The 12,754-nt window shown below is 36.5% G+C and overlaps 1 protein-coding gene across 1 annotated transcript in view; it reads right to left on the reverse strand.

Moving 5' to 3' along the window:
• Positions 1–7,043: 7,043 nt before the first annotated feature.
• LOC123246957 (titin-like) overlaps positions 7,044–12,754 on the reverse strand; it is a 194,331-nt gene continuing 188,620 nt past the window's right edge. Inside the window, exons 5-9 of the mRNA XM_044675735.1 lie at positions 12,063–12,359; positions 11,372–11,959; positions 10,964–11,266; positions 10,558–10,854; positions 7,044–7,054 (exon numbers count right to left, since the gene is read on the reverse strand). Coding sequence (XP_044531670.1) covers positions 7,044–7,054; positions 10,558–10,854; positions 10,964–11,266; positions 11,372–11,959; positions 12,063–12,359 — 1,496 coding nt within the window. The remainder of the gene's footprint in view (positions 7,055–10,557; positions 10,855–10,963; positions 11,267–11,371; positions 11,960–12,062; positions 12,360–12,754) is intronic.

Genomic DNA, 12,754 nt, shown 5'->3' on the forward strand with positions numbered 1-12,754 from the left:
TTCCTTCCTTCCTTCCTTCCTTCCTTCCTTCCTTCCTTCCTTCCTTCCTTCCTTCCTTCCTTCCTTCCTTCCTTCCTCCCTCCCTCCCTCCCTCCCTCCCTTCCTTCCCTCTGTTCTTCTTCCCCTCTTTCCTTCTACAATAAGGAAACTGATTCCTCAAGAGACTAAGTGACTTTTACCTAAAGTCATATAGTAGCAGAGCTCCTATATGAACCCTACTTGTCTTAGTAATTCCATGGTACCGTGCTGCTTAAAGTAGGATATACTTGACAGAAGGAAAATTGCCTAACAATTAGACCTCTTCAGAAGTTGAAAGATCTGTCTTTGGGGGCTATTTTTTTTAACTGCTGGAAGTTCTCAGGAACATTGTAGAGGCAATTCTTATTGAGGTAGAGTTGAACTAGATGACCACTGAAGTTCATCACATGAATGAATGAACAGATAGATGGATAGATGGGTGGATTGAACGAATACAATTTTCTAGCACAGGCATTACCTTTCTCCAATACCCTGAAACAAGCAAACATGTGATTCTTCTGTGATTGAATGACAGAAATGTAAAATTCCTGGCACCCTATTTTGATGAGTTTTCTTGAGAAAGAAAAAAAGGTCAGAACACTGCCCTTTCTCTATTCCAAAATGAGATTGGTATAGTAAGCAGAAAAACCTAATGTAATCTTGGACTACAATAAGGAAGACACAGTGACACACAGTTTCCAGGAATAAGAAGGTGATAATCTTGCCTTGCTCTATGCCCTGGTCAGAACCATGTAAAGTATTCTGTTTTATTCTAGGCACTGCAATTTAGAACCGACACTGATAAGTTAGATCATGTCCAGAATAAAGTAACCAGAATTCCAAAGGGCTTCAAGGCATTACCATTTGAGGATCAGTTGATGGAACTAGAAATGTTAACTCCAAAGAAGGCTCAGAAAAAAAGGAGGGTAATATAAAAGTTGTCTTTAAGTGCATGAAAAACTAAATGGGGAAGCTGAATTAACTATATGGACGTGACTTCAAAAGATTAGGAGGAATGGGTGAAAATCAAAAAGAGGAAAATTTCACTTGATACCTAGGAAAACTTCCTACCAATTTGAATTTTCAGAGTATAGTGGGCTGCCTTGGTGGCAAGTAAATTCCCCTTCCCAGGAAGTCTTCAGATAAAGATTAAATGATCAACTGTTCAGTATGTTAGAGTGGGGATGTTTTCAGGTAGGGGTTGGAATAGGTGACCATTGATGTAACTTGCAGTTCTGAGAGTCTGTGATTCTTCCATGAGTTGCCAGCAAAACAACCTTTTGGCAGTGAGAGTCTAGCCTCATCTGAACCTATGTTATTTTTAAGCTCAGCATCAGTTCTTTCTTAAGGTGAATAGAATTTATCATCACAAGACCTTTGGAAATGACCTGGATCATTGTGAAGTCTTTCACAGTTGATCATAATTACAATATTGCAGTTCCTAAATACAATGATCTGCTTTTGCTCACTTTACTCTACATCGATTCATATAGGTTTTACCATATGTTTCTGAAGCTATCCTGCTTTCAATTTCTTATGGCACTGTACTATTCCATAACAATCATATACTACAATATGTTCAGCCATTCCCCAATTAATGGGAATCTCCTCAATTTCCAAATCTTTGCCACCACAAAAAAAGAGCTGCTATAAATATTTTTGTATATATAAGTACCTTTTCTTTTTCTTTGATCTCTTTCGGATACAGAAATAGTAATGTATTATTTAGAGTTTACACACTTTTATTGCCTTTGGGATATAATTCCAAATTACTCTTCAGAATAGTTAGACCAGTTTACAACTCCACCAATAATTCATTTCTCTTCCCATTTTTCCACATCCCTTCCAGCATTTGTCATTTTCTTTTTCTATCATATTAGTCAGTCTGATAGGTGATAAGTGGTACCTCAGAGTTATTTTGATTTGCATTTCTCTATTCAATAATGATTTCGAGTATTTTTTTATTTGACTACGGACAGCTTTGATTTCTTCTTCTGAAAACTTATTGTTCTTAGCTTTTGACCATTTATCAATTAGGGAATCACTTATATTTTTATAAATTTGACTCAGTTTCTTATAAATTTGCAAAATGAGAGAAACTTCTAAAAAGTCTGTTTCCAGTTTTCTTTTTGATTTTTACTATATTGATTTTGCTTATACAAAACCCTTTTAATTTCCAGTAATCAAAAATCATTCATTATAATGCCCATAAACCATTATATCTCTTATTTGATCAAGAGCTCTTCCATTACCTATATATCTGACAGATAAAATTTCTATGCTCCTCTAATTTGCTTCTGTTATCGCCCATTATGTTTAAATCATAGACCCATTTTGTCCTTTGTTGGTATATGGTGTGAGACATTGGTCTATGCCTAGTTTCTGCATAACTGCTTTCTAGTTTTCCTAGCAGGTTTTGACAAATACAGAGTTTTTGCCACTAAAGCCCGGGTCTTTTAGCTTATTGAATACTAAATCACTGGGCTTTTACTAATATGTATTTTATACTTAATCCATTCCATTGATTCATCCCTTTATTTCTTAGGTGTTAGCAGATTGTTTTGATGATTACTGTCTTATAATATAGTTTGTAATCTACCTACCTTCATATATTTTTTCATTGATTTCCTTGATATTCTTGAATTTTTGTTCTTTCAGATGAATTATTACTTTTTCTAGATCTATGAACTATTGCTTTGGTAGTTTTGTATTACATTGAATTAGCAAATTAATTTAGGTAGAATTGTAAATTTTTTCATATTAGCTTGGCCTTCCCATGAGCAATTAATATTTCTCTATTTGATTAGATCTATTTTTATATGTGTGAAAAGTATTTTGTAATTTTGATCACATAGTTCCTGGTTTGTCTTATAAGGTAAACTCCCAAGTATTTTATTTTGTCTACCATTATTTCAAATGGAATTTCTCTTTCTATCTTTTCTTACTTTGTTTTTGGTTATATACAAAAATGCTGATGAGCTATATGGGTTTATTTTATGTCCTATAACTTTGCTAAAGTTGTTATTGTCTCAACTAGTTTTTAGTTGATTCTCTAGGGTTATCTAAGTATACCATCATACCATCTTCAAAAAGTAATAATTTTGTTTTCTCATTGCCTATTTTTAGTTCTTTAACTTCATTTTCTTTTTTTATTTTAATTAGTTTTTTTTTAATACAATATCAAATAATAGTGGTAAGAATGGACAATCTAGATTAGCTCTTGATCTTTTTTGGGAACATTGCTATTTTATCCCCATTAGAGATAGTGTTGTGCTTGGTTTTGGATAGTTTTGGATTGTTATCATTTTATGGAAAATTCCATTGATTCCTACGCATAAACTATTATATATCTTATTAGATCAGGAACACTTCCCTTTCCATATATTCCATAAATTTTTGGATCCTTTTAAAATTAATTAATTAAATAGTTTTTTACATTAACATTTCTAAGTAACTCCCTCCTTCCCCTCCCCATATTAGAAAAGGCATCATTTGACAAAAAAAGACATATGTATATATACTACCACTTCATGTTTGGTTTTATTGATTAGTTATTTCTCTGGAGGTAGAAATACACAATTCATTTTTCAAATAATATTTCTTTTGCTATATTTAATGTTCTCTTGGCTCTGCTCATTTAACCCTTTATAATTTCATGTAGGTCTTTCCTAATGTTTCTAAAAATATTAACTTCATTATTTCTTACAAGGGAATAGTATTCCATCACAATAATATGCCACAACTTGTTTAGCCATTCTCAAATTAATGGCCATTCCAGTTCTTTGGCATCAAAAAGGGAGCTGCTAGAAATATTTTAGAATGTATAGGTTCCTTTTCTTTTTCCACGAACACCTCAGGAAAAAATCCTAATAGTGATATTGCTGGGTCAAAAGGTATAGGAATGAGTGTTGTATTTTGTCAAAAGCTTTTCTATATCTGTTGACATAATCATATGATTTTTTTTGTTTTTGTTATTGATATAATCAGTAAAGCTTATGGTTTTCCTTATTTTGGACTAGCCTTGCCTTCCTGGTATAAATCCTACCAATTCATAGTACATGATCATTGTGATATATTGCTGTAATTTCCTTTGCTGCTATTGTTCAGTTATTTTTCAATCAAGTCTAACTCCTTATGACTCGATTTGGGGTTTTCTTGCCCAGTGTCAGACAGCTAATAAGTGTCTGAGGCTATAATTGAACTCAGGAAGGTGAATGTTCTGGACTCCAACTCTGACACTCTATGCACTGTGTTACCTTGATAGTATAGTATTTTATTTAAAATGTTTTTATCAAGGGGAAACTGGCCTCAATTTTTTTTGTTTGTTTTCTGTCCATCCTATTTTCTTCTATTTATCCTTCTCTTTCTCTGACTACTTATAATATTTTCTCCTTGACTTGGAAGCTCTAAAATTTGGCTATAATATTCCTGGAAGTTTTTATTTTGAAATCTCTTTTAGGAGGTGACAAATAGATTCTTTGAGTTTCTATTTTACCCTCTAAGTTCTAATATATTGGGGTAGTTTTCCTTAATAATTTTTTGTAAAATGAGGTCTAGGTTGTTTTTTGATCCTAGCTTTCAAGGCAGTATAATAATTCTTAAATGATTTCTTCTTAATCTTTTTTTTCTTGTTTAGTTGTTTTTCTGATGAAATGTTTCATATTTTATTTTTTAAAACCCTTTTTGACTTTGTCGTATTATTTTTTGATGTCTTATGAAATAATTAGTTTCTACTTGTACAAGTACAATTTTAAGGGATTATTTTCTTTAGTGAGATTTTGTATTCTTTCCCCATTTGATCAGTTTTGCTTTTTTCAGACTTCTTTTCTTCACTGAATTTTTGTACTCCCTTAACCATTTGCCCAGTTCTGTTTTTTAAGATGTTATTTTTTTTTGGGTTTTTTTGTGCTTCATTTGCCAAGCTATTAATTCTCTTTTCTTTAATCTCTCGTTTCTTTTCAAACTTCTTTTCTACCATTCGTATTTCTTTCTTTAACTCTTTTAGGAATTTCTGTTGGCTTTCTGTTCATTTCACACTTTTTCCTTTAAAATTTCACTTGTAGCTACTTTGACATTGTTGTCTTCTTCTGAGTTTTGTCTTGATTTTTCCTATCACCATAGTAAATTTTTATGGTAAAATTCTTTTTTGTTGTTGTTGTTGTTGTTTGTAGAAGGCTGATTGGAGAAATAGGGTCTGGAGAGGGCCTGTTATCTGCATTCCTACGTGACCAATCCAGGCTGAGGCAGACTTTGTGTTTGGTCCTGGTCACTTGAGCCCTGAAAAGCTCTGGTTCCAGCAGGTTGGTTAATCCAGAACCAATTTGGCCCCTCCAGGAGGCTATTGGGAGTCATTTAGAGAAATAGAGTCTATAATAGATATTTTATCTGGATCCCATTACAAAATCATCGGCAAGTAAAACTGTGTGTATGAGTTTTTTTGCACTGCATGTCAGATGCAGATAGAATGGGCCATCTAAGGTAAAAATCTGAGTCTCTGCTTTTGACTCATTTTCAGATCCCCACCTTTTCTTAATATTCTTATTGGAAAGCTTTGAGTCCTTAGCAGACCAGCAGCTACCGAGTTAACCATTTTTTTCCTTGATAATTAAAAAGCCTGAATTCTAAAAAATATAGTCAAGGCCAGACACAGACAAAACTAGACAAGACTTTATCTGACCAGGTGCAGTCCTGTAAATTAAAGAGGACAGGACTCAATTAGTAAAAATCTCTATGAAATACATTTCTGCTCCCAGAATTAACTTCTTACTAATTGGTGGTTGGAATTCGGCCTTGGTTTCTGTTCTATCTTTACTCTGAAATCTCCAAGGATTTTCTTTTATGTGATTTGTAACCCCTTCACAGATGTGATTCTTTCTTTGTGTTCTTTGTGTGAAAACAGTATATAATAAACTCTGACTTCATAGCATTTGGAGCAGCTGTGAGCTAAACAATTAGTCTGGCTGTTCTCAGCTTTCTGTTTCTGGTCTTTTCAATCCAACGCTACTAAATGCCACTCAGGACCCCCCAAAATATAGAGCTGGATCTCTATAGTTGTTTTTATTGTTTTGCTCAGTTTTTTCAAGCCTATTTCTTGACTTTTTATGTCAAAGTTGGGTTCTACTTACCTGGGAGTGGGAAGACACTGTTCCAAGCTTTGGAATTTTTTTTATGCTGCTATTTTAAGAGCTTGTTCTGGGTTCTTTATGTTTTCAGTGTTCCCAAGGTAGTGATCCAAAAATGAGTGTGGTCACTATTCTCCTAGTCTTCACTTTCATCTTTATCTAGGAAGTACCCTGAAGCCACAATAAGCCTTGGAACTATTATAAAATTATTGCTCCCTAGTGACTGACCATAGACACTACTACTTGCTCTGAAACTATGATCTAGAATTGTGTATGGGCAACGGAGTTGCCAAAAAAGAACCAAGTCCCTTTACCCAGTGCCAGCAAAAGTTTCCTTATAATCTCTTTTCGACCAGTTGTCTGGCTCCCTTACTGTTTCTGGAACTCCAGACTCTGCTGCTGCTACTATCACCACTTTTGATGCCCAATGTGGATGCTATCATCGTGTATATTCCCAGCTGGCTCCCTCCACTTCACCCCCCAATGTCACATAACTTTCCTTCTAGTTGTATTGAGCTGGAAAATATTGTATGACCTTTTGTTGTCTCTGCTTCTCCAGAATTCAATTTGAGCCATTATTTTCAAATTGTTTGAAGGAGAATGTTGGGAGAGTTTGGCAGGGGGACTGCCTGTACTCTACCAACTTGGATCTACCCCTACCTGAACCCATGTTGAAAGGTTTTGTGAAGTTGATTAGATGTCATAAATGCAGCCTGCTACACTTCAATTCCCAGATTTTCCCCCTGGGATAAGAACCTTTCTTAGAGTGTAGAACAAAGTTCCATTGCCTTAACATAATTTTAAGAAATCTTGAGTTTTCTTGAATACTCATGCCTCTCTAAGCCTGAGTATATGTGGAGTACAAGGTAAGATTATTATTCAGCAGACAAATACCAGAAAAACTCACAGGGAACCTAGGGAAAGGAAAATTCACAAATACCTGAAATAACGGGGTTTGTGGGTGGAGATGGGTGGTGGGTAGCGGTCACTGGGCTGGTTTGGGCAGGGCCCTTCCACAAGGAACCTGCCCAAACTTCCATGTCCTTTAGGCCTTTGTACAAGTGGTAAGGGGGTGGGGGGTGGGTGACAATTAAAATGAAAAATTGCTAAGAGAAAGGAACAAAGAAAGGAAAGGGGCCCTTCCAGGTTTCAAGGTAATGTTGCTAAATGAATCCAAGATTTAAACTAATTGGCTCTAATCATCTTAAGGAAATCAAAATTTTGATCCACTCCCACCCCCCATTTCCTCTTTTGGGATTTCCCATGCTTAGAGAACCTGCCCCTTTGAGTCATTGAGTTTCAGAAATGATAAAGTAAATCAGATCAGGCAGATTTCTAAGCTTAGTTAACCCTATGCTGACATTTGTTCTTCTTTTTTTTTTTTTTTTAAACTACTGCCCTTGTTCCTCTCCTCCTCTTTCTTTCTTTGATTTTCAGCCTTTTTGATCAGGGAGTAAACAAGTTGAAATTTAGAGGTGAAACTCCAATATAGAACTGAAAGGGAGGGAGCAACTAGGTGGTTCAGTGGATTGAGATCAGGCCAAGGAAAGGGAGGTCCTGGGTTCAAATATAACCTCAGAAACTTCCTATCTGTGTGACCCTGGGCAAGTCATTTAACCCCCATTGCCTAGTCCTTACAGCTCTTCTGCCTTGGAACCAATACACAGTATAGATTCTAAGATGGAAGGTGTAAGGGTTTAAAAATAAAACTGAAAGAAACTTTAGAGAAATCATTGAGTTCAATCTTTTCATTTTATAGATGAGGAAAATGAGGTATGGAAGCTTCTTTCATTTGGCCTAGGTCACCCAGAGACAAAGGTTCCAGAACCTGGATTTGACCTCAGATCCTTTGACTCCAAACCCAGTGTTCTTCATTTGCTACTTGTTAATAGCTGTATAGCATTTAGGATTGGCTTTCCCATCTATACTCTGAAAAGATTAGACTGGGTTCATTAATCCCAAATGTTTGTTAAGCCCCTGCCATGTACAAGGAATAAGTAAAATCTGAGAATACAGACAAAAAAGGAAATGGTCTCTGCCCTTTAAGAGTTTTACTAGAAAAATGTAGATAGGCACAGAGAAGAAAATAGAAGGTAACTTAAAGAGACAATGAGCAACTAGAAGGAGGGGCGCAGATGTATCATGAAAGATTCTGCTTCTAATATCAGGTTTAGCATCCCACCTACTATTCTTTCTATCCTTTCAGAGGCCCCCCTATTGAATCTCAGATAAAATACCCACTCCACAAACAGTGTGACATTTTAAGACCACAAGAGTTAATCCATAACCTACTTCTCCAATCTTGCTTTGCATTACTCCTCTCCATGTAAACTACAAAGCAGATGACTAACTGTTCCTCAACACGGACTTCTCTCCCTTCATCCAAATTGGCTGATACTGACTCCTCCTAGAAGCCTTCCATTCCCTCCTAATTCTAAGTGCTTGTAACCTCCTTCAATGATCATATAATAATTACTTTTCCCAATAGAGAAAGTCTTTGTGTGACCATGGACAAATCAGTGATTCACATTCTCTGATAATCACTTTTCTTGGCTACAAATTGGGGACAGTCACATCACTCCCTTTACCTTCAACAGAGGAAAGTACTTCATTGATAGAAGGCAGGGTGACCCATGGATAGGAAGCTGGCCTTGGAGTCAGGTGCCTTGGGAACATATTACCTCCATGACCATAGACAAGTCAATAACCCTTCTAGCACCCCAGTCTATAATTTTTTTAAACCCTTACCATTCATCTTACCATTCATCTTAGAATGAATACTGGGTATTGGTTCTAAGGCAGACGAGTGGTAAGGGGTAGGCAATGGGGGTCAAGTGACTTGCCCAGGGTCACACAGCTAGGAAGTGTCTGAGGCCAGATTTGAACCTAGGACCTCCTGTCTCAAGACCTGGCTCTCAATTCACTGAACCACCCAGCTGCCCCTCATCCCAATCTATTAATTACAATGTAGTTGTTGATTGAGTACATTTCCTTGATGGGAGATCTGTACATTAATGACATTGTAAGATAGTATGAAAATGATATGTTATTATTTTTGAGTAGTTTAGGGAAATAAGACCTATGCCATGTTGCTTCATTGGAGCTCTGTTTTTGGTTCTCCTTTTATTGAGTCTAGAAAGAAGGAATGGGGTGAAAACAAAAGAGAAAGGAATTAGAATTCCCTCTATTCCATAAGCCTTTTTAGTAAAATAGTCACTTAAGTATAATGCAGTTGATTTAAAATAACCAGGTATGAAGGGTATGTAGAAGTAACCCACTCCAATCCATCCTCCAGGTTCTTTCAGGGCAAAGACTGTCTCACTTTTTGTATTTGTTTACCCAGGGTTTAACACTGTGCTTAGTATGTAGTCATCAGTCAAAATACATATCACTCCTTCATTCCTTTTAGTCATTCATTAAATCCCCAAAGCCCTCATTTTTTTCTTGACATTTGACTCTCTCTACCTTCTTTTTCTTTTTCTTTTAAGCCCTTAGTTTCTGTCTTGGTAACAACCCTAAGATTGTTAGGTACAGGATAATGCAAATAGAGTTAAATGACTTGCCTAGGATCACACAGCTAGGAAGTATCTGAGGCCAAATTTGAACCCAGGACATCTTCTTGACTCCAGGTTTGGCACTTCCAGATGTCCCCTTCCTTTTCTAGTCTCTCTGTACATTGTGATTCAACTGTTCTGTACCTAAAACGGTTCATCTCCCATTAGCTTGCCTTTATATCAGCTTTCCCCATGAATGGAAAATACTCCTCCCTCCCTCCCTCCCTCCCTTCCTCCCTTCCTTCCTTCCTTCCTTCCTTCCTTCCTTCCTTCCTCNGTCTTCTAGCTCTAAACCTCTGATCACATATAATAAGGAGGTGATACTTTTGCCCAAATTCACAGCAAAAAATTTCTCACATTTTTTAATGCCGCAGAGCCTTTGAACCTTGCCAGCATGCAATTTTGCAACCAGTGAGTGTGCCAAAACAGTCAGGTGAGAAGCCCATTTTAGCCTATTTTAAAGTATATCATCCAAAATACCAGAGTTCAAATCCTATCTCAGATACCTACTGGTTGTGTGATCCTGGGAAATAGACTCTGGGTTTCGATTTCCTCATCTTTAAAATGAAGGGGCTAGATTTGATGGGCTCTGAGATCCTAAACTCTAAACCTATGATTATATGACTAATCAAAATAAGGTTTCTGAACCTTAATTTACCTCAGAAAGCAATATTCCCTGATTACTTGGACATGCTCCTACGACTTGGTTTTTAGTTAAGAGATTTAAATTTTGGTAGTGAAAATATCAAATTATTCTATTTGAAAATAAAACAAAGTAGTAAATATGCTTTATGAAAATCAAAACTTTTTCAGCCATGTACATATTAAGAAAAAATATTCTTCTGAGTGATGAAAATTCTTACCATAAGTATCGATGCATGTAATGGGACCTACAACTTCAGAGGGATTGCTAATGGAGCCAACAGCATTCTTTGCAAAAACACGGAATTCATACTGGGAATTCTGAGTTAAGCCAGATACAGTAAACTGAGTTTCAATAACATTGGTGAAGCTGGCCTTGGTCCACCGGCCATCTGGAAGATCACGTTTCTCAACAATGTAGCCTGTTATCTTGCTTCCACCATCAAAAGCTGGTTTCTGCCACAAAAGGTTGACAGAGGTCTTTGAAATATCTGTGATACGAACATTTCTTGGCGGTTCTGTGGAAATTAAACAAGAAGATTAGTTTCACTTGTACACTAGATATGCAGTACCAAGAATATTTCCAATAGATAATTCTAACTGCCAGACTCTTGCACAAATACTTACCACAGGCATCTATGGCAAGAACTGGGTCAGAAGGGTGACTTGCTTTTCCAATACCAGCAGCATTTTCTGCATACACTCTGAATTCATAAATTAGTCCTGCACTGATTGTACTGACTTTGAAGTGAGTTGTGCGAATGACCATTTTATTAGCTTTCTGCCATAAAATGCTGTTTCTGTCCTTCATTTCCAAATGGTATCCAATTACTGCACTGCCTCCATTGGATACTGGCTCATGCCAGCCAACAGTGATGCTCTCTCTGGTAACATTTGTGACCCAAGGTGTAGAAGGTGGCCCAGGTGTTGCTAAACGGATGGAAAAATCCCAAGGGTTAATAATCAAACTTTTCGGACATTTGAGCTAAAATAAAATGTAGATCTAGGCAGAGCATAAAGCTGTAGATAACTTACTGTATGGGAGCTTAACAGTCACACAGGCTGAATCTGTGTGATCACTAATGCCAAAACGGTTCTCAGCCTTGATGCGGAATTGGTACTCTTCTCCTGTTGTCAGCTTCATGACTTTCATCATGCTTCTTGCCACTGTTGCAGAAACTTCAGTCCATACTGCAGTGCTTGTCTCTCTCTTCAGCACAATGTAATTGGTCACTTGACTTCCACCATCATACTTTGGTGGCTGCCACTTTAGAATCACACTATCTTCAGTTACATCACTGATAACAACAGGGCCTGATGGAGGGCCAGGTCTGTCCAGTACAATAATGTTAACGAAAGCTTTTGTTGTTCCACTGGCATTGGAGGCAGTGATCTCATACCTTCCAGCATCAGTAGCAACACTTTCTTTGAGATTAATGGTGAGGTTTTCAGCAGTAATTTCAGTATTAAATCTCATGGTTGCTTTTAGTGGGACACCATCTTTGGATAATGTCACTTTGGGCAGTGGTTTTCCAGAAATTGGAATGTCAACCTTAAGGTTGGAACCTGCCCTGACGTAGACAGTATTACTTGGGAAATTTGTCATATCAATATCAGGTGGTTCTGAAAAATGAAATTTGACAAGACCAAATGGATAAAGAATTGTTAACATGACTTTATATAAGTATAAAAGTTTCAAAATTCAGATGAACATCATTGGGCTTACCTAGTTGGTCTTTAACTAGAACAGGAAGAAGAAGTTCTCTTGGATCACTCACTCCAGCTTGGTTTTCAGCAAACACTCTGAAGAAGTATTCAGAGTTTTCTCTCAGACTAGAAACAGTGTGACGAGTAGCCTTTACAACTGCACATTTAACCCAGTTCTTCTGTCCTTTTTCTAAAGCTTCAACAATATAGTGAACAATTCTACTTCCACCATCATGCTCTGGTTTGAGCCACATCAGAGAAACACTATCTTTAGAAACACTTTCCACTCCAAGTTTTTCAGGTGGGCTTGGTTTTTCTAAGAAAGGAAAAATAATCAAAAGGAAAAATCACGACCCATGAATAATTTTCTCCTTAAGTCTCCCCAGAAATTATCAAGACTTATTTCTTGAATAGATAAACATTTATTAGTCACATAGTGGACTTGGAAAAATGAAGATCTGAACTTTAATCTTGATTCTACTCTTACCGTGTAGTCATGTCTATAGACAATTCACTATATCTCTCTGGGCCTCAAATTTCCTCATCTGATAATAAATTTCTCCTCAAGGAGAAATGAGGCCCAAAAGGGATCATGTACATCAAGCACTTTAAAAATTTTAAGCAACTCCATAGATGTCAGCTATTATTATTATCTTCACTAATTTGAGAATGGCTAATTTTTTTTCCAGCCAGTTAAGGATAACTATAGTT

This window comes from Gracilinanus agilis, chromosome 1, assembly GCF_016433145.1.
Source record: "Gracilinanus agilis isolate LMUSP501 chromosome 1, AgileGrace, whole genome shotgun sequence".
NCBI classification, from domain to species: domain Eukaryota; kingdom Metazoa; phylum Chordata; class Mammalia; order Didelphimorphia; family Didelphidae; genus Gracilinanus; species Gracilinanus agilis.